The sequence below is a fragment of the Manihot esculenta genome, chromosome 10 (genome assembly GCF_001659605.2).
Source record: "Manihot esculenta cultivar AM560-2 chromosome 10, M.esculenta_v8, whole genome shotgun sequence".
NCBI lineage: Eukaryota > Viridiplantae > Streptophyta > Magnoliopsida > Malpighiales > Euphorbiaceae > Manihot > Manihot esculenta.
The window spans coordinates 7,621,391-7,644,851 of NC_035170.2; the positions used below are offsets into that span (position 1 = coordinate 7,621,391).

At 32.4% G+C, this 23,461-nt stretch overlaps 1 protein-coding gene across 1 annotated transcript; it reads right to left on the reverse strand.

Annotated features, from left to right (window-relative positions):
• Positions 1-2,185: 2,185 nt before the first annotated feature.
• On the reverse strand, positions 2,186-20,190 carry LOC110624433 (pleiotropic drug resistance protein 2). The gene is made up of 24 exons (XM_021769562.2): positions 18,696-20,190; positions 17,108-18,418; positions 16,192-16,306; positions 15,910-16,094; positions 9,508-9,782; positions 9,301-9,421; positions 9,120-9,208; positions 8,920-9,004; positions 8,174-8,464; positions 8,006-8,096; positions 6,824-7,724; positions 6,529-6,689; positions 6,259-6,362; positions 5,994-6,159; positions 5,784-5,903; positions 5,538-5,683; positions 5,003-5,335; positions 4,587-4,877; positions 4,421-4,504; positions 4,110-4,243; positions 3,750-3,977; positions 3,138-3,309; positions 2,779-3,033; positions 2,186-2,517 (listed from the first exon to the last, which is right to left on the reverse strand). The coding sequence occupies exons 1-24, from the start codon at positions 19,338-19,340 to the stop codon at positions 2,248-2,250; spliced, it is 6,573 nt and encodes a 2,190-aa protein (XP_021625254.2). The 5' UTR covers positions 19,341-20,190; the 3' UTR covers positions 2,186-2,247.
• Between the last annotated feature and the right edge of the window lie 3,271 nt (positions 20,191-23,461).

The following is a 23,461-nucleotide window of genomic DNA, read 5'->3' on the forward strand; positions in this document are numbered from 1 at the left end:
ATGAACATATTAGCAGCCGCTCCAAGCGTGATCACCACCAGCAACAACCCTCATCTTCACCACTAGTAGCCAAGTCAGCTTCATCAGTGCTACTAGCAGTGACTCAAACTCTTTTCTTGATACAATACCATTTATAAAATTAAATAAGGGGGGAGGTGGTTTAATAAAATTGTGTGGTTGGTTAGTTATACGGTGCGTAGCATGCATTAGGAGAAGTTAGTTATTACTGTATTGCGTTTCATTTGTCTTCTACAAGTCCTTTACAATGGCCACATGAGGAGCTGAGAGTGCATTTCCAAGAAGTTAACAATTCAATTGTAATTAGTTGTTATATAGAGAGTGAAATGCATTGTATAAATGATCTCTTGAATCTGATACAATTTTAGATTTCTATTGAGGTTGTTTGGAACGAGTATCTCAAAATGTTAAGCAACGACAAAAGCTATTTAGGCTTAATTGGCTATTACAAAAGATATAAGACTATGGAGTGATTGCTAAGCCCTAGAATGAATTGCTCAAGAAAGATAGCTTTTGCTGGTATGATAAAGCACAACATGCATTTGAGGTGTTGAAGAATGCAATGGTACATGCGTTTTAAGCAAAGCCTTATATGCTATGAATATGAATTTGTGAACTTACGAAAAGAATTGTAAGCAATGCTTTTTGCTAATAAACATAAGGAGCACTATTTGCTTCCTAAACATTTCACCATAAAGATGGATCATAAAAGCCTCAAGTTTTTGCTAGAGTAAAGATTATAGAGAAAAGTATAAAAAAGTATTTTGTGGTTTCACTTATTTTCAGTTTAGAGTCTGTAGTTCAATTTGTATCAAAATAATATATATAATATCATATCGTTAGCAAATCGCAGTAATTTTTTGATACTGTCAAGAAATGCTGACATAGCAAGTAAAATATAATTATTAATTAAAAATAGAAAGTATAAAAAAATACCCTATGATTTTACTCATTTTCATTTAAGAGTTTGTAGTTTAATTTGTACTAAATTAATATCTCGTAATGTAATTGTTATATCAATATTCCTGACAGCGTCTAAAGATTATCATTATTTATTAACGGTGTGATACTATAAATACTATTTTGACATAAATTGAATCAAAAATTCTAATGAAAAAGGTGCGATATCATAGGTACTATTTTGACACAAATTGAATCAAAAATCCTAATGAAAAATTGATAAAAACAAAGGATATTTCTTTGTACTTTTCTCAAGATTATATAAACAAACTCAGTTCGAGTGGGTGACTAAACAGTCTTTTGATTATAAAATTTATAGTTGATAATGTCCTTTTTGGGAGACACTACAAAATAAGTAAAAAATAACGATAAAATTTACTAATCAAATTATAAAAAAAATATAATCGGTAAAAATGTAATTGATAAAGGCTGATTGTTTATCGACTATTTGAAATATTAATTATAAAATTATTGGTATTTATTGAAAAATTTCATAATTATTTTTTGTTTTACTTTCTGAGATCTACTGATATATTGATATTTATGTTTTCATTTATTGATATTAAATTATTACTCTCCTATGAAATTTATTAATATTTTTTGTGTTAAAAAAATTAATTATTTTTATTTTTCAATTGTAATTTTTAAAATAAAGAATATTAATAAATTTATGTATTGTGGTATTATTAATGATGTTCATTAAATCCCGAAAATAATTTCATTTTGACAAAAAAAAATATTTTTCTTTAAAAGAATTTAATATTTTTAATCAGAAAAAATATTTTTTTGTTAATGAATTCTTTTAACTGCTTTAAACGTGAGAAAGTAAAGAAAATATTTTCTTAAAAAATGTTTTTCTTGAAACAGGCGAAAGCTTTACTTTATTATTATTATTATTTCATACATTGGCCTTGTATTATTTCTTTTAGATTATCACTGTTATTAATTTTTCTTATTGTATTTTATTTTTATTTTTACTTTTAACTTCGAAACTCGTTCCCAGTTCAATGGAGGCTGTAATTTTCCTTTTTTCCTCTGAAAAGCTTTCTGTTAAATGGATTAAAGAACAACGAATTGAAACAAGAGAAAATAATACGAGGAAGATAGCAAAAAGGCAAGCCATGCAAGGGGATTGATCTCAACTCAATACCAACTTGCTTGACTTTTCAAAGAAAAAAAAAAAAAAAAAAAAAGAAAGAAAACAGAATTCCCTAATTTTCTTTCTTTCCCTTCTGAATCTTGATTTCTCATACAGAGCCTTGTACGCAGCTATCTTCTCTGGAAGTTGAGGAACTTGATTCCATATGCAAAGACAAACAAGAAAAGGACAACAAAACCAATATGGGCAACTGCAACAGCTCCAAGGAAATCATATTCAAATCCCAATTCGTTCTTCAGGAAATCCTTCACTTGCATGGATGTATCTCCTAGTACCTCTACTTCATCTGATATCTTTCCCAACTGGGAGGTGATCAGACCATATATTGTCCAAGCAGTTGGTGATGCCCAGTAGTACCATCTCCACCATATTGGTATTTGCTGCACATGTTAATTGTACACGGTTAGAAAATTTTGCAAGCATACTTGATTGAGACTATAGTTATAGGATTCTCTCAACTCCTGTTCGGATACCACATACCGAAACACCATACTTTCCGTCCCAATTATTGGGAGACGTGATATAAGTCACCAAAATATGGAATAGACTATTGATTCCAAGATGTTAAGGAATTGGGTGTCTGTGAGCCTTAATAAAAGAACATTTTTGCAGTATAAGTTGATTAGCTTGTGTATGCATACCTTCCTAGGAATGAGGAAGCCAGAGAACAGATTCCAGAAGCTGAGGAAGAAAGACATAACAATGGCAGCAATTTGATGGCCTGGAGTGAGAGCCAAAAGCATCATTCCATACAATGTGAAGTACATAAAGCACATGTATATGAAGAAGTAGAACCACAGGAAGTTTTCAGCTTTCCAAGGGAACCCAATCATTGAGTAAAGCAATAAACTGTATATTAATGTCTGGAATGCAACATATATTGCCTCTATAGCAACCTGCAAGGCACCAGATCACAGGGATATATCATTTATATCTATATTCAGTTGTGATATAGCATTAAAATCTGAAACGTAGACATGAAATCGAGGTTTTAATCTACCTGAGCAAATGCATAAGGCAGTTCTGAATACATTCCAGCTGCTTTTTCACGGTAGAAAACTGTTCTTTCTACTGCCACAATAGACATCACTGAGGATGTGTTGGTGGCTCCAAGGAACATCACAGCAGAATACATTGCTCCCAGCAAATTCAGAAGATCTTGTTGCTTTTTTCTGTTCACATTAGAGTATGAAATTACTTTTAAATCTAGTGCACAGGTGCATTGATAAAATGACTCGAAATCTCATGTTTTTCTGTAGAGGTTCTTCAAGACTCTAATCCCAAGCCCTTCTGGTCACAAAAAGAGCAAGCTGACCGTGGAGCCAAGGCTTGCCCTTTGTACAATGTAAATGCTTCTGCAATCCTGCAGAATGCTACAATATGACTGGTTCTGGTTGACAACAAGTTAACTAAGGATGTTTCTAGCTAATCTGAGCCTCAACTGAGATTTTTAGAAGAAAGACCTGCATCCTGCTCAAGTTGAGATGTAATATAGACAAAGGGCACTTCAAAATATAAGATGGTGCTTGTCTGTTGACCATTATCCCAATTTTCGCTGTTTGAAAACATCGCTAAGTAGTAAAAAGAGGATAATCAGAAACCGGATACTTACGTCTTGTCGCCTTTGTTCCAGAAAATAAGTCCAAATATGATACCAACTGCTATTGTCATGAACAATCGGATGGCATTGTATCGTGGGTTCTTCCAGTAAGACCAGTGCTGTTTTAGGAAGCAGGCTTTGCATTGAGTAAAGAAGCTTTGAGAGTACTGTGTGGGAAAATAAAGGTCTTTAGATCCTGGTGCCGGCATACTTAGTTCTTTAATAAGTTCCTGATTCCTCCTGGTCAAAAATGGGGACGAGGTGTCAGTGATCGTCACAGGCAAGAGCTTATTTAAAGAATATCATGGAGGAGAAGAAATTAGGAGTCACAAATGGGCAAGAAAGTATGTTTTGACAGTTTGAAGCTCTTACTGGTAAAGCTCAGAATTGGCATAGATTTCTGCAAAGTCTACACCAAGTTGAGTTTCAACTGCATTAGAACTGATTTCTAGCATCCATGTAGCAGGATTAGAACCATCTTTGATCTTAGGAACCCCTGGGACAGCCTGAAAGATGTTGTAAACATCAGTTGTAGATATGGACTGAGATCAAGAAGAGTTTATCTTCTCCTTTCAGATTTGTCAAATATGTATTGTAGCCAAAATTCCTAGGGAAATTTATTATATTGGCATTCTAAAATTATTATCCTGGTGTGTTCTGGATTGATTAGCTAAAATACTCACTTCAAAGTACTCAATAAGTTTGTCCGAGTGTCTACCAAGGGGTCCAGCATAAATAACTTGTCCTCCTCTCTTCATTAGCAATAGCTGCAGAAAATGTGGTATAATCAGGTCATGAACAAGCATTATGGCAGTACAAGTTTCAGCTAAACTACAGGATCTCATATACCTCGTCGAAAGCTTCAAAAATATCAATGCTTGGTTGGTGAATTGTACAGACTACAGTTCGGCCTGTATCAACTGTGTTCCTCACTGTACGCATAACAATTGCAGCAGCTCTAGCGTCAAGACCAGATGTTGGTTCATCCATGAAGATGATGGATGGATTAGCAACCAACTCTACAGCTATTGTGAGTCGCTTTCTCTGCTCGGTTGACAAACCATCTACTCCCGGAAGGCCTACTATTGAATTCCTAAGTGGATTCAGTTCAACCAAATCCATCACCTCCTCAACAAACATCTGTGGCATTAAAAATCAAAACACTGTAACCAATGCTGCAACTGATAAATGAATAATCGTACGAATTAAACAAATCAAATTGCTGTTATATCTGAAGAAACAACATCTTAACGAAGATGGCTTACCTTTCTAGTTTCTGCCTTAATTTCCTTAGCAAGACGCAACCAGGCAGAGTACAGGAGGGATTCATAGACAGTGACATGAGGAGAATGGATATCATTCTGCTCACAATAACCGCTAATCCGAGCAAAAGTTTCTTGCTTCTTTGGATAACCAGAAATGCTGATACTTCCCTCAATGTATCCTCCAGTTTTCCTTCCTGCTAAAACATCCATCAGGGTAGTCTTCCCAGCCCCACTTACACCAACCAGTGCTGTGAGAATACCAGGCCTAAAAGCACCAGTAACATCTCGTAACAGCTGCAGCCGATCCTCCTCAATTCCTTGGCTTTTCATCTCCTAATGAACAAATCAAAGTTTTCATGACTAAATGTATAAAACATACTTGAATTATGAATTCTCAAAAGTCTATTATTATTCAATATATGTGCATCATACTAAACATGTCGTATCACATTCCTACAACGATCCTCAAGTTCCTTTTGTTGCATTGTGAACTACAAGATGAAGAAAGAGAGAGAGACTCCGAGAAGCAACTTACAGCAGGCATATCAACATAGTAATTCACATGATTAAATGCTAGTGATAAGGGCTGGAAGGGCAGCACCATTCCTCGTTTTGTAGGTGCATGCCCCGTGGAAGTAACAGCTGGTCTGTCAGGAGTGTTGCTCGCTGCCTTATCAGAACCTGCAGCCACAAAATAATCAGAGACCAGAAGTAGAAAGACCACTCTGTGATACTATGTCTAATTGAATATGTTCCAGTTTCAAAGTAGTAACTAAATTACAATGTAGTAGCGGGGCACTTGATAATGAAACCATTTCAGTGGATTTTGTTTGCTGCCCAAAAGAGGATGACTTCTTACTTTCATCATCTTCAAGAAGAATGGATTTAGTATCTCCCAAAGCTGCATTTATTTTCAAAATGTTACCAAACCAAGTATTTTATTTACATAACTGAAACAAGATGTAGTATCAGCTCAGCAGCAATGGCTTACGATCCAAATATGTCAACGCCCATATGAAAAGAACGTTGAAAAGTAGAGAAAAACCCACAAGTGCACCAATAGAAATCCAATACCAATATTCCTCCATGAACATCCCTCTCATTTTCAGAAGAGCCTTTCCAACTGTAGGTTGAGAATCTGCTGTATGATTAATTGGCTGCACCAAGCACAAATGGTGCATAGAATTAAGATAACTAAGCAAATAAGGCAATGCAAAACAATAAAATAAGTGTTCCATATTCTTTAGTAATCTTACAGCACTCCATCTTTCATCAAGAAATTCATTGATGACTATGGCATTCTGCCCATACATCATTGGGGAAACATAGTAGCCCCAGATCATCCATGGTTGAATATCATCTGCAAAAGGATATGAACACTTTACTTGCACATCTCAAAATCTAATTATAGTATCACAGGATGGAAATAGCTTCTTTGATCTACTAATACTGCAAACTAGAGCTACACATACAGACTCCCAGAGCAGTAAAGAAATATAACTAATGTAGAGAGAAAAATTATTCACCTTTGGCAACAATGAATCCACCGAGGACAAAAACCACAAGCAACGTAAAGGTACCAAGTGTGTTTGCCACAACTTCTATTCTTCCAATTGCAGCAATGAAACGGAAGAGTGATAGTGCCATCTGATGCACACTAAAGAATGCCAGGAATTGTTTGAAAAACCTGGAAATTTGTAATGTATTAGCACACATAAAATGGAGATTGAACTATTTCACATTTAATAGCAACGATCCATACAAGTCTATACAGTTAAAAATTGTTCATTAATCAGGAATAGCATTAGTGAATTCACATACCTACTGGCTGCAGGAGCAAATCCAATAGTGTAATACGTGAGAATTATCCATATCCCTGACTCCATTAAGGAGATTGGGATCCTCAGCACCCAAATTGGTAATGCAAAAGCCCATGCTGGATAGAACAAGAAATCTCTCTGTTTGAAAAATACAGGAATCCTAAACATAGTCATTGCCATTTCTGCCATTCCATTGAACATAACGTTAATGAGACTAAAGAACAAAGCTCCGTAGTATTTTCCTCCATCTTGTAGCCCACCAGCTGTCATCTCAGTTCTTAAAAACACTGTCATGGCAATTAGTGACATGATCGTAATCTGGGTTGTCTTGAATATATAAACAAAAGAGTTGCGTTTCATCAATAGCCACTCTCTTGCAAAGCATGCTTTGAAGAGCTCCATATTGGCGATTCCATACTTTTCTTTCTCCAATGCAGCTGGATGAGTACTAGATTTATCATAAGGAACCCTAAGATCTTCGGAGAGCTTTTGACCAATGTGGAAAGAACCAAAGCTTTCCACAAATTCAGGAACTGAGATATATCTGTAAGGTTGCTCCTTTCTGCACCAATACTGCTCTTGGTCCTTCTTGGAAGTCACCTCTTGCAAGAAGTCTGCAACTCCTTTCCTTTCTGGGCATTTGAAGCCAACACTTTCAAAGAATTCAAGGACATTCTCTCGTGGACCTTGGTACACTATCTGACCCTCTGATAGTAAGATGATGTCATCGAAGAGTTCATATGTTTCAGGTGCAGGTTGCAGAAGAGATATTACCATGGTCACATCCATTATGTGAACCATTTGCCTCATAAACCTGACAATTTGGTAAGTAGTTGAGCTGTCTAGACCAGTTGATATTTCATCCATGAAAAGAGCTTTTGCTGGTCCAACCAACATCTCTCCTGCATTTGGTATAAATTACTCCATTCACACAATGTAAAAGAACCAAAAAAAAGAAAAAAAATGGAGGGAGACTGCTCAAATGGATAGAAATACTTCATAATTGAACAATGAGGCATCCAGACTGCTGATCGTTTCTTAATCATTAATCAATAAGATCTATTAGCTAACAGGAAAAAGGAAAAAAAAAAGAAAGAAAATTAATAGACTATTATAAATGTGTTTTTCCAGAAATATGTGCTTATCCCATAACTCTTGGCTCTTATTTGTATGATAAACATACCTGTAGTGACACGCTTCTTTTGTCCGCCAGATATGCCTCTTCTCATCCCATCTCCCACCATAATATCAGCACAGATGTCCAATCCAAGGATCTGTTACGGTAAATGAATAAAGCTTCAAGAACTTCAAATAGTTGTTTAGATAAACAATTATAGTACAGGAAATAAACCTTGAGAATATAATCGGTAACTAGACTTCCTTCTTGGCCTGTAATTGCTGTGGCTTTCATGAATGCATCTATTTCAGGATCTGGTTTTATTCCTGCTTCTTTTTCTCTTCTTGACAACTCTGCCAACATTTCATATCTAGTTCCAACTCCCAAGCATCGCCCGGAGAAGTCCAATGTCTCTCTTACTGTCATCTCACCATGGTGAAGATCATGTTGGCTTATATATGCACATGTTCTTTGGGGAACAAACTCATGCAATTCATGACCACAGTAAGTGACTCTTCCTGATAACTGGCCATAGAAGCAGATGACTAAGGCAAAGTTTTGGATTCAAAGCTCTAAATAACATATTCAGTATTGGGAATAAGGATAACATCAAGTTAAACCAAAGATGATGTTGCATATTAAGCCTCCGTTTCTCTGCTGAAAAATATTCTTCAGAAATTTTTTTTAATATTTTTATATGTTTGGTACACCAGAAAAATTAGTTAATGGAGCTCTTCCAAAGAAAATTTAGTCATTTTTTCTCTTTTGGAAGTCATTTTTAAGTGCAAAATGTTTTCCATACTTTATTAATATCATTTTTTTTAAATGACTGAAAAATGAAAAATGAGTTATTTTTTTGAAAAATCTTATAAAAATATTTTTCACTGAAAATATTTTTCAAATATTAAATTATTTTTCATAAACGTCTAAGTATTTTTAGATTCCCATGGAAAAAAAAAGAGGTAGAACACATAACACACCCTTAGATCCTTGTCCATCTTTCCGGCAAGTGCCTGCAGTAATGTAGTTTTGCCAGATGCTGGAGGTCCAAGAAGCAGTGTCATTCTGAAGGAAAATAAATTAATTAATTAAATTAACCAGAAAAATAAATAACCAAACAAAAAAAAAAGGAACTGGCATGTATTTGTGTGTATATATACTATGAAATCTCTAGATGTACCTTGATGGTTTTACTATTCCACTCACAGAATGGAGTATCTTGACAACTCTCTTCTTAGATGGGAAAATCCTAAGTAGCTCAAGAATCCCCTATTCATCAAAAGAATTTATTAGTACAATTACCAAAGCAGCATTGACCGAAGAATTCATATGCTCAACAATTAGCAGACAGAGCAAAGTACCTCTACTGTGTTCATAGCAGCATTGACCAGTGTTGGAAGAGCCCTGGTTCCTACATATGCATCTCCTTCTATTGACAAATTCTCAAACCGGACTTCAATCTTAGGAATCTCAATTCCCACCCTGTTTGTCCCAGAGTGAAAATTTTTCAAGACAAAAAACAAAAAGTTAGAAATGAAAACAAAAGCAAGGCAAGTTATAAGCATCACCTATCAGTTCTTTCCCTAAGCCTAAGAAGAAATCTCTCATTATCCTCTTCAACCACTTGAAGTATACTCTCCATGATTTGCTTCTTATCTTGAATACCAAGATTGGTCACGTCTATCTCCTCAAAGTCAATTCTTCCATTATCCAAAACCTGCTTCAGTATTCCTTTCCTCAATCGATCATACGTTGGCAGTCTCTCTATTGCAGCCCATTTCAGCTCTTCCTCATCATCCTCTCTCTGACTCTTTCGAAATACATCTCCTTGATTGCTCCACACCTCACGAATACTGGCTGAGGCCCAACTTCTTTTACTTGCTGATGATAAACTCCTGCTCATCGACCGGTTGCTTAATGACCTCATTGATCTTGCAAGCTCATCTCTAACTGACCTTGCAAGCTCATCTCGAGGGTAAGTGGCAGCCATGATGATGACTTGTATCTAGTTATTACAAATAACTGAACTCCAAATTATAAACTTTACTACACCACAAAACCTGTGGTGCTATGCAAACTTAAAAGGATTAATTGCATATAAAAATCTTGAAAAGTTTGTTCTTCCAGCTATATTTGAGAGGTGATGAGCATATGCAAATTCTTGATGGGTTGGTTTGGAGGGCATGGTTTATGTAGGCGAAGATGGTTTCAAGGACATGGTAGTGACAGAAATGGGTATTTAGAGAATTCAAAGACATAAATGAAATGATCCAGAATTTTGTCTCGCAACAAAATGATTATGAAATGTTTATTCTATCTCGTGGCTTTCTCAGCTTGGAATCTAAGCCGGCCTACACAAGACAATAAGATATTACTCATCCCTCATCCAGCAAACTGAAAGACTTCTTGTCTGCTATTCATTTGTAGGTTCAGCTGCGAAAGGACAGACATATTTTGCATTCCCTTAATCAGTATAACACTGATTCTAATTGCATGTTCACCATATTGTTGAGAAGATAAAATTTTGTTAGCCAAAGCTAGACAATGTCTTGAACACATCAGCATATCACCCTCTCCCCTTTCAGATTTTCTCTTTCTTTTTTTAATTTTCTTATGATAGAAAAACATGATAGCACAGAGGAAGGATGCCATGATCCACTAATAAAAAGCCAAATATTTATATTATATGGTATAATATTAAATATATTTTATATTAAATTTAATTTTAATAAAAAAAAGATTTAATTCATTTTATAATTATATTTATTATAAAATTATTTAATTTTATTATAATACTATATTTTAATTTATTAATTTAAAATTAAATAAATAATATATATATATATATAACAATTAATCTGCCACGCGGCAGGCTTTCAAATGCAATTAAACGTTTGTGTAGTTTGACTGCCATATAAGCGGTTAAATTTTATTTAATAAATATTTTTACATTAAAGTAATTTTTTTTTTACCACTAAAAATACAAAAACCTCATATTTTCAGCGCTGCCTCTTTCTCAAATCCTTGCCGGCGCAACTCAAATTTAAAAACGAAAGGGGTAAAAATGAATTAAATTATTTATGAGATATTTGAAATTTAATTTGATAAAAATGTGATTGGGATCGATTTATTTTTTAAATAAATTAAATTCGAACTCACTTTTTAAACTTATTTAATAAATGAGTCGAGTTTAAACTCAGTAGTATTCGGTTGGTTTAATCTTACAAATTATGTTCATTTTTAAGTTTATAAATAAACTCGCGAGTTAATTCATTGAACAGAGTCACGAACAAATTCCTAAACAAACTCTTAATCAAGTTTGTAAGTAAATTCATTTACAAAACTTATAAATATATTTAATAATATATTTATTTATAAATTATTAAATAAAATCATGAGTTATATTATTTATTCTTTAAATATTTATATTAATATTATATTTTATAAATGTGTAATTGTATTAATTTTTTTATAAATAATTTACTATTTAAAATTATATTACAATAATCACAAAAGTATATATGTATTTGTTTGTGTCCAATTTTATGATTATTATCATACGTCCATTATTTTAATTTATTCTCTACTTTAATTTTATAAATTAAATTATTAATATAATATAATTCAATATAATAATATCCATGCAGACTAATATAATATTATATATAATTGTATAATTAAATTAATTATATTTATATTAATATATTCGTTTCATACAATAGTTTATATTTATATTATAATCCCACATAAAAAATTAAAAGGATATAGAAGATTATAACTTTTCTATAAAAAATAGAATCTTTCTATAATTTTTTTATTAGTTTTAAGCTAAGAGATTTTAATTAAATAGAAAAGTTTAATTTAAAAGTGAACTTATAATTTAAATTTTATTTTTAATTTAAATTTATTTATAATTTAAATAAGTTTTAATTATATTGAGTTTGTTTATAATATAATTGAGTTTAAATTTGAGTTTAAATGAACTCAAATTTAAGTTTTTTGAATGAAATTTAAATTTACTCGTTAATGTAATAAATGAGTTTATTATAAATTGAGTTCGAACTAAATATTTATTTTATAAATTTAGTTTAAGCTTATAAATGAAATTCGAGTCAAGTTTAAACTCGAATTCAAACCTTTAAATTTATTTTTTAGTAGAGTTGAAACTTATTAAAATTTGATTCGGTTCGATTTGATTTGATTACAATCTTAAAAAAAAACCGTTTCATGCATGGCTTCAAAATTTTAAATTTAACAAATATTATGATAGCCATTTAAGCATTTAAATAAATAAATTTTATATTACATTTTAATAATTTAGTTTATAAATAAAATATGTTAATTATTATTATATATAAATAAAATAATTTTTTAAATTTTATAAAATAAATAAAATATTATTTAAAAGTTTTTAAAAATTTGAAATTTAAATTTAATAAACAGTAAATTAAAATTAAAAGATATTTCACATTAATTGAAACCACAAATGATTTATATCTTTTTATATTTTCTCATTAATTAAAAATAGAACATTAACCTCAGAATATCGTTTAAAAATTTTTAAAATATCTTTAAAAAAATACAACTATTATAATAATATATGTAATAATAATAAAATATATTAAAAATTTAAATGTAATTTTTTTATATAAATATGGAATTTAAATTATGTTGTAATTAATTAAAGAATTAACAATTTGAGAAAATCTTTTATAATTTTTTATTAGTTTTAAATAACTTTTATTGCAAGCAATTCTTATACTTTCATGTTTTTATTAGCTTTATGAAGAAAATATAAAATAATTTTTAATAAATTAAATTTTCAATATATTTTTATGATTTTTATTATTTATTTTATAATTTTTATAGTTTTTATTATTTATCTTATATATTTAATATTATTTATAATTGTAATAATATTTATATTTTTAATAACACTTGTAAGTTTTTAAATAATGTTAAGATTAAAATTTAGTGTTTAATTAAAGAAAAAATTGTAATTTAAATTCTTTTTATTTTTTAAAGTGAATTAATTTTTTATATTAATAAATTTTAAATTTAAATATTTATAAATTTCGGCTGTATTTTATTTATTTCATAAAATTATTGTTTTTATTTATTAACAAAATAAATACGTATATTTTATTTATAAACTAAATATTAAAATTTTAAGATTAAATTTATTTATCAATTAAGAATTTAAATGACTATTGAACTATTTTTTAGAGGTTAAATATTTAATTTTTCAACGCATAAATAAAGACTCAACAGTAACAGCAATATCATTTTAGGGCTTACCTGGTAAATAGAAAATATCGTTCCATCCAAAAAAGGAAACATCCGGCTACCTTAACACCCAATTCATCATTAAGATTAAGCTTTCTTTGATAGACGAGTCTCAACAAGAGATTACCATTAACAGATACAGTCCCGCATATTTTCATTACGTTTGTAATCGCGAAATTATTAATCTATTGGCTGGCGATATTCCCTATAAAATAGCCAATAATATCACTGCCGAATAATCGGAAAATACTATATCTATCACTACCTTCTTACTGTATAAAAAGAGAAAAATTATAAAGGTAAAAATATACTATTCTATCGTAAAAAAACTCTAAATAGTTTATTGCATTCTCTTTCTTTTTTTAAGTGTATTGACTTGAGTATTGGAGTGACGGCTATTGACACCAACCACCACCTCACAATCTTTTTCTTGCAGATTTAGTCGATCACATCCCAGCTCCCAATCGGCCACATTATCAATCTAACCTCTACCACATCACAAATATTTAATAATTATGAAACTCAGCATTAATATAATAAGTATTAAAATGAGCATTAAAATAATAAATATCAATCTATAATAAATTTTAATTTGATTAGTAGATAATAAAATATAAAACAATTTAGATAATATTATTAAATAATACTCTCCATTTTATAATTTTTATTTATTTTTTTATCTCAAAATTATTTTTTTTATTTTTAGATTATAGTAATATATAAATTTACTATGATAATTCTATTTAATTCTATTTTATTTTTAAAAAATTTCTCAAAATATTTCTTAATATTTAATAAATTTAATATATTTAAGATGGGTATTGATGACCGCTGGATTCCTTCACCCCAGACTAGGGGCTTAACCACAGCCCAAGGCCCACGACGTAGGGGCCCGCATACCTGATGTACATAACAAGCCTGGCTCATCCAACCTTCAAGCTCGGCCCATCTTCCTCACTCAAGTCGGCCCGGCCCGCACGAAGCAGACCCTCCCCACTCAGGCTTAGCATCCGGCCCAACTCTCAGCCCAGCCCAGGATCCGGAGTAATATTCACCAGACAGCCTGGCAGATCCGCTCGAACGTACGCACGAGGAGAATCAGAGGCCGTTACGCATGGAGCAGGCGGCTGATACCCTAGTACCTCCGAATCCGCATGGCAGAGACGCGTGGCCCAATCCTGGAGAGACCTTTACACGTCACCAGCAAGCAAGACAATGTATAAAAGAGGAGTCCCCTCCTCAGAAAGCTTAAGCCTTATTCAGTAATACAAAACCCTTGTAAAACCCTATTCAATTGGATCTCAGATCATCAGGTATAATTAAAAGGTTAATAATAAAAATTATATTTTTTAATATATAAAAAAGTGAAGTGAAAAAAATGATAGAAGGTTACTAATTTAAATATTAAATAATTTTAAAAAGATTTAATTTAATTAATAAATAAGATTAAATATTAGATAAATTTTATGAAAATATTTAAAATTAAAATAAATAAATTAAAATAATGTAATTAACTTTTAAAATTTAACAAGTAAGATCCTTTACATTTTACACGAATGTAATAAAATTTGTATTAAATTTATATTATTATTATTATTGTTGTTGTTGGGAGATTTTGAAACGGTGGATCTATAACATTATAAATAATAAAATATAGTACAAATTATTTAATAATTTTAATAATTTTTTAAAAAAATTGTGGTGATATAATTATATTGTAAAACAATAAAAAATTAATAATAAATATATCTAAATAAATTTAAAAAATTTTAAATTCTACTTTTCAATCCCGATCTCTATTTCAAAAAAATTATATTATAAAAATACAATTTCAATAATTTAAATAGTAAATCGATAATGATGTTAAAAAAATTTACAAATCATACAAAATTAAATGTAATATTCGATAATTAAAATTATCGTTTTAAAATTTTAATAACACATACTTTTGTCATATTACATTATATATAAAAGTTAACAATGAACATATAAATCTTAACGAAACGCTAAGAAGAGATAAACATGAGAATACTTAAACTTATGTAAACTCAAGCTTAAACTCAAGTTTATGCAAACTCAAGGAACGTCATTTTATTGAACATATCATCTAAAGAACCAGGTACCGGCAGCCACCAGCACGAAACCCAGCAATATTAACAGCAATAAATCAATGAGCTTTACAATATGGCCTATAAATCGAGGCTTTCAACTTTTCAATGCAAACATGAATAAAACAACTAAAAAAAGAGACGCGTTACAATCAGGCATTGACGATATGAGAAAAGTTAAGCAAAGGATACACAACTTGCCGACTAGACCTAAAGGCTGTTAGAATGCCTACACAATGATTTCCCAATAAAGCAATTAAAGTTATTAGATGCGCAAAGGCAAAATTTTCCTGTAACATTTTTTTTTTCTTTTTCTCCCCATCTTTTACACAAGGAGATCACTAAATCCCCTTGTAAAAAACATTTGGTGTGAGGTTATAATAATACAGAATGTACATTCAATCATAATCTATACAAAATTACAAGACTTTCTGCAAAGGTTGTCCTCAAGGCCTTCAAAAACATCTGAGGTTATCATCCTTAAATAAATGGCCGTCACGAGAAGCGTTAGAACGCCCATGCCTGTTAGTCAAGTATGTGTTGGACAGCAACATCTGCTGAATTGACCAACTGAGCACCTTCAGCAATTCTCAGCGCCACCATAGCTTTGTAAATTGCCAAATCAGCGTTCTCCATAAGAATCTGAGCCCGCCGGCGTTTAAGAATAGCAGATTCCACAGACCTCTTCGCTGCAGTTTTTGCTGCTTCTACTTTGCGCAGAGCATTCTGTTCTTCCAACGCATCATGTTCGGCAGCCATTGCTGTACAGCAAATAGAAGACAAGGTAGTCTTGACAAACAGTAAAAAAAAAAAGAATAAACACAAAATAATACCAAATAAGTCAAAGAAAGAACTCACCTTGCAACAGACTAGGTTGCTTTCCTCTTCCAAATTGGCTGACTTGTCGCTTGAATGACCTTCTCTTACGAAGAACAGGTTTTGGAATCAATGGAGCTTTTTTTGCTTGCTGTCCCTGTAAGGAAGGAGAGTGAGCAGAGTATAAACAACTTGGAATGAATAACACGCAACTCAAAGTCCCAAAAAAAAATTGCAGCAAAATGTGCCAGGGAAATCAAAAACTTCTCCCACATCAGTGGTCTAGGGTCATACAGTTCCATCGAAACCATCTGAAGGAAGCAAAAAAGAATAAGTAAATTATGAGAAACAAATTTTTGGGTGGCACATCTGATGGTATATTGTTACATTTGTCACCACATTGCAAGATCATTCCAAATTGAACTTGTTTTAGGATTGCAAAAAACACACGTAGCCTTTAAACAGAAGCATAATTCCTTCTACTATTCAGTGTCTAATAACGTTCCCCACAATCATCAAAAGTAATGACAAAGTATTCTAAAATATTGTTAGATGCTCCTTCAGTCTGTGCATCAAAATTTGAGTAAAGACGAGATAGCTTGTTAAATTACACTGTTCTTCAAAGCATAATAGTGACAATCTCTGCACGGCTAAAACAAGATTCACCAACAAGAAATTCAAGAAGGAAACAATGAAAAAGAAGCAGAGAGGGAGGAGGAGATGAGCACAATGCACCAAAGAAAAAGTATGCTTGTAAAATTTCGATAAGCTAATATATACAAGCTCAATAAAATAAATAAATAAATCAGCTTGGTATGATTATCCACAATAATACAAATGGCAAGCAGTTGAGATACAACTTGATATTTCAGTAAACAGCCAGCAACATTATTATATACCAGAAGAACAAAAATAGGTACGTTGCCAAAAAAAACATCTGACATGATGAGAAGTTTACCTGAAAAACCCTAAGCAGTGATGACCGTCTTTGCTTTCGTTTTCTCATCCAATAACCATACACAGCTTCAACTACTTCCCTCCTACCCAAATCTATACACAGATTTACAGCCGCTTTCTCATCTACAAAATCATCTGGATTGCAATAAAAACCCTTCTCTAAGGCATCAATTATTAACTCAAAACTATCCTCTGAGAGAGGGGCTTGATGATCAAATGCAACAATTATATCACTATTCAACTTTGTTAGCCATTCCTCATCTTCAGAATCCATGTCATAAATTGCAGTCCTCCTAGCCAGAGCTCTAGCTACCTCATCATTGTTTATAGAAATGTATGCATCTGGTCTAGAAAAGCATAAACTATTGCCATCTTCATATCCCAAAACTGCACATACTCCGGGCACAGGAATGGTCTTAAAAATAGGACCTGCCACATTGCGATCAGAACATTCCTTATAGAGATCCTTGAAAATGAGCCAGTTGTGTCGGTCAGAAAACTCTAGCTTCCAACTTTCCTCCCCAGTCCATATTATATCATGGGTAAAACGATTTGAGGAACAAGGTCGCATGCTCTTTTGTGCCAAGTGTGTGTACCTGGTCAGCCCATCTTTCTTCACTACAAGCAACCATTCTTTTGAATCAGAGATTTCTAGAGTGACAGTGGCCCCTTCTATCCTGTAACATCTATCTGATTCAATAACCAGGATATTTGCAGAGCACTTGGATGAGTCCATGGCCTGAGTTACTTCTACCATACTAGTATTTACTTCATGGAGGTTTCTTGCAGCACTACTCCGTAGTGAACTCCTTAGCTTATTTTTAGACACTACAGAAGAAAAAGGGAAACCAAATTTCCTACTACTTGCTAGATCAGAAACTAAAGCACCATTAGCTTTGTGCACAACACCCAGGGAAGGATTTCTAGCTCTTCTCCTCCTAAGTGAACTCCTCCTCTTCTGGATACCACGAGAATTTATGCCACTTTTGTATTGGTTGTTCCGGCCTGCTAATTTGGAAGCTCTCACAGATGGATGTAACACCACCTTATTTCCAGAGTTGTCAGCTTCTGGTTGATTCTTTACAAGGCCACATAAAGAATCTTCTTCACATTCATTCATCATTTCATCACACGAGTCCTCTTCCAAAGTGGTACTCGCCGGTACAAGAGAGAGACACTTAACTTTAAGTAGCAAACAGAGATGCATATACACAAAACAGAAAGGAACTGCAGAAAAATCCAAAGAAAACATAGGCACATTACTCCGAGCCCCAAAAATCTTGCAAATTCCAGTTCTATTGGCAGTTGTATCCTGAGATGAAAATTTAGGAAGAATAAATACATCGAACAATGACATTACTCAGAAAAGAGCCCCACAAGTAATATCTAATCAAAAGCTGCATAAACAAACTTCAAATGATCTCAAATTTATAGTATTTAGGAGAAAAGAACTATAGATCTCATACTTGGAAACCAAAACAAAATAAAAATTTTAATCTTTTATAAGGTTTATAAAAATCTATATTTGTACATAGCGTAAAAATCACCAGATCAACAAAGTAGCAGCTGTAAACGAATAAAAAATATACCTGTAGAAAACGAATTCCATGTGAAGCAAAAGCACTGTTAAAAGGTTCAGACGACAAAAAAGCAGTAAGTTCGGAGATCCTCATACTAGCCCTCCTAATATACCCCAAAACCGAATTCAAAAAAGGAGTTAACCCACTACTGTACGAACCATCAAGGACAATAACTAGAAGCGCTCGCTCAAAACCCACAAAACTGTCACTGTCCCCGTGCTTCTTTCGCTGCCTTCGCGAGAACTGAATCCCATACATTTTCCCCGAATCATCCTGCCTTTCCCCACCCACTCTCTTCCTTTTCCTACTGTAAACAATCCCAAACATCTTGTTCTCAGTATCTTTCAAATTCTCATTCTTCACTCTCTTGGGCACTTGAATATCAACAGCGGGCGCTTCTGGGTTCGATTTAGAATCATGGGTGGGCAATACATTTTCTTTGTACTTGACAGAACTATGGTTATGGTGATTCTTGTTATTTGCCGTGGTTTTAATCATGGTGTGTAACCACTCGTCGCCATCGTTGGCTCTCCTGAACCTGGAGTCACCTGATCCCGGCCAAAGACGCCGCCCCGAACGCAAAACTCGGGCACCATCGACGCCCTTCACTACCCCAAACACTCTAGTTGTACGACGCATCCCCACCGACGGCATTATTGCCGCTCGGTTACTGTTCAGCCCTAACCGCGGCTCGATCTTCCTACCCAGAACTCACCGAGTTACCGACTCAACGAGTTCCCAGTCAGAAACGCCGAGTCAACGAGCTTGCTTACAAGAAAACCGAGTTAGTGCACCGTACACGACTCTACTACCTCAAAAAAACAAAGAGGGAAGAGAGAATCGCCAAGAACATGCTCTTTACTCAGATCTAGAAACAACAACTCACCGAGTAAAAAGAAAGAGGGTATCCGACTCGGATTCAGACCCAAATAATTAAAAGTAAACAGTACGGCCACGTAAACAAGATACGTTGCAAGAAACCCATCAAAGAATCGGACTCAGATTAAAAGAATCCCATAAAAGCCCAGAAATAGAAAATAGAAAAATCCCACGATTCTACAAAAGAAAATGAGAAAGAAAGAAAGAGAAATCTTGAAGCTAAGATCTGGGTTCTCTTTACGAAGAGAGAGAAAGGAGGAGAGAGAAATTCCTTCTTTCTCTGGAGACTGAAGATTGGGCGATTGAAGGCGTTTCACGTAAATCTTGCTGGAGTCGTTGCAGTTGCAGAGAGAGAGAGAGAGATAGAGAGGAGATTACAGAGGGTGAAGCTATCTATCTCTATCGTGGGGGCTAGGGTTTATGATAAAAACCACTAGAGGCAGAAAATAGGTAACTACTTAGCCGACTGATATCAGCCGTACGATTAAAGAACATGCGGTCAGAGGTGATTCGGGGGGGTCCGGATCGCATGGGTCGGTTCGGGTTGCTTCGATGGATTCAATGAACCAAGAAACTTTTTGGCGCTCTACTCGAAGTGTCAGTACGAGAGGGAGAGAGAGAGAGAGAGAGAGAGAGAGAGAGAGAGAGAGACTTTATAGGTGAGCGGATATTTTTGCGTTACCAGGTGATGAAATTACTAAAATAGGTTTCTTTTTATATTTCTCTTGAGAAATTCTTTTTTACAAATGGGTTGAAGGGAAGGAGATGGAAAATTTTCGGGGTTTTTGGGCATTTTAACTTAAATGGTAAAAGCCGGCGAGGATTTCTCCAGTAAATTTGGAACTTGAGAGAAAAAGGTTATTTTACAGTTGTAAATCTTGAATGGAAAATTATAGATATTTCCGAGAATATATAGTAAATCTTTAAAAATACAAATAATACTAATTGCCATATACAAAAGGAAATGTATGCAAGAAAGGAGTCGAGTTTTTACAAAATCGTAAAAAATATAAGAAAAAATTAGTATGTACTCAGTTTATTATAAATTTAAAAAATAAGTTATCTCCATATTAATAAAAATAAAATATCTCATCCCTTTATATTTTAAATTTATAATACAGTTTCATTGTGATTAGTTAAATAATGTGAAGTGATGAATGCACATGATAGTCATTCCAACGCTCAAATCAGTATATTTGAAAAAGAAAGCGAATGTAATGGATTGCTTAGAGATTTTGTATGAAAGAATAATGTACCTTTAATTATGTGGTTCTTCTTCTTTTATATTGTAGTAAGGTGGAGTTGAATATAGTATTTTCCGTTTGATAAGAGATATCGTCTGCTAATAAGTTGATAATATTGTTATTATAGTATACTGGAGATATGCTGGACTATATTTGATAATAGTAACTTCGTGTTAAGACTTACTCTATCGAGAGAAAGGTGAGTCTTGGTGATGAACTAGGTGTTAAGATGTCTAGATGACTGTGTTTCCAACTTATTAGATTCTTGTCTATCTTATGATAATTCATTTTGAGTAATTATTATATAATATCAATTACGATATATTATTTTAATACAAATTGAATCATAAATCCTAAAAAAAAAATCAATGATGAAACCACATATTATTTTTTATACTATTTATTGTACAATATAAGGTGAATCAAAATTAATTAATAATTAAGATTAAAATATGACCATAGAGATTAGATATAAAAGATAAAATAGTTTATATGCTAATAATAATTTATAAATATATTTTTCTCAAATTTCACAATTTAAGACTTGTTTCAAACATATTTATGAATTTTTTAAACGATTAAAATAGTTTTTCAAAGTATTTAAGAAAAGATTTAAAAGTTAGAAAGTTAATCTTTCAACTAGAAGAAAAGAAATCTTTACTTTAATGTCTTAATTTTTCAAAGCTAAAATTAAATACCTAACATAAAATTTAGTCCGAATTTAGATACCTAATTTATGTCTGCCTTATCTTTAAATATTTATTTCAAACAGCTTTTATCTAATTCTAATTTGCACTTTTTTTATCAAGAAATTACTAGTTTACCAAATTTAACTAGCCGTTATATTACTTTTACAGCTAAGAATTTAAGTTTTAGATTCTATTAGATAAATTTACTTCCTTTTCAATTAATAAAATTATTGTGAATTAAAGAGATACAATGAAACTTTTTAAACCTTTCATTTAATATTCTTTATTTGTTATTGGCAATCTTCTTTATCATCTCAGTAATATTTTATACTTAGAATTATATATTTTCGAGAGCGACATCTTTTCAACCATAGCCTATAATGATTGCTCAATTGTGACTTACCATAGTAGAAATTTTAGTACAATGAAGATTCAAAAGAAACCTTTGAGAGAGTGAATAGATTTATATATTTAGAAAAAATATTAAAAAAATATCATGTGGTATCACCCATTTTCACTTAAGAGTTTATGGTTCAATTTGCATAAAAATAGTATATCATGGTACTGCGCTGTTAGTAAACAATGATAATTTTTAAAAGTCTTCAGGAATGTTGACGTGGCATGCAAAAATATAATTGTTAATTATTATTTTTTAAATATTTATAAGAGAAAAGTATATAAAAAAAATTACGTGGTTTCACTTATCTTTACTTTAAGATTCATGGGTTTTTTTTTGAAATAGTACTTATCTTTACTATTAAGGTTTATGTAATTCTAGTTTGCACTTTTTTTTTTCATAGAGAAATAACTAGTTTGCCAAATTTAACTAGCCGTTATATTACTTTTACAGTTAAGAATTTTAAGTTATAGATCTTATTGGATAAATTTATTTTCTTTTCAACTAATAAAATTATTGTAGATTAAAAAGATATAATGAGGCTTTTTAGACCCTTCATTTAATACTCTTTATTTGTTATTAGCAACTTCTTTGTCATCTCAGTAATAACTTATTACTTATAATTCTATATTTTAGAGAGTAACATATTTTCAATCGTAGCCTATAAAGGTTGCTTAAATTGTGACTTGCTATTTCTACAAAGTTATTTCTCTTACCATTTAAATAATTTTAATGCAGTGAGGATTCAAAAAAAAAAAACTTTGAGAGCGGATAGATTTATATATTTAGAAAAAGTATAAAAAAAGTATCATGTGGTATCATTTTCACATTAGAGTTTATGGTTCAATCTGCGTCAAAGTAGTATATCATGATACTACACTGTTAATAAATGATGTTACATAACAATCGCCCAAAGTAGGCAGCGAGTTGTCACCATAAAATATGGTCATATGGCAAAGATCTGATAAATCAATTTGCAGTCTCACCCGTAGAAAGGAGGACCCAGACAACTATGATGTCCGAAATCGAGAGAAAAGAAGACTCGGCCTCAGGTCCAACAGACTCGCCCTCTCAACTTCAAGGCGTGACTCCATAGGGAAGTTACCGTAAACAGCAACAGTCCAACAGATTCCCTTTACGCCTGTGATCATGGGATTCCGACTAATTAGCTTCAGAAGATCCCTTGCCTATGAGTCGGCCACATCATTGTTGGATTATTAGGAAATACTATATTTATCATCACTTTCTTACAATATAAATGGAGAACGATCACAGAGGCAAAGGTATGCAATTCTCTAACACAAATACTCTTAAGTTCTATATTCGCCTCATTCTCCATATTACTGACTTGAGCATCAGAGTGGCTGCCGTGGGCACCTATCACCTCACTTTTTGTGTCTTGCAGGATTAGCCAATTATAGTGCAGCTCCATTCCGACCACATTATTATTTTAATTTCAGCAACATCATTGGGTTCCGTTGCCGAAAGATCCATTGAATTCTTTCTGTTCATTTGGATTAAAGCCCGGTCTCTTATTCCTTTTCTATTGGAAAGAAATCTTTATTT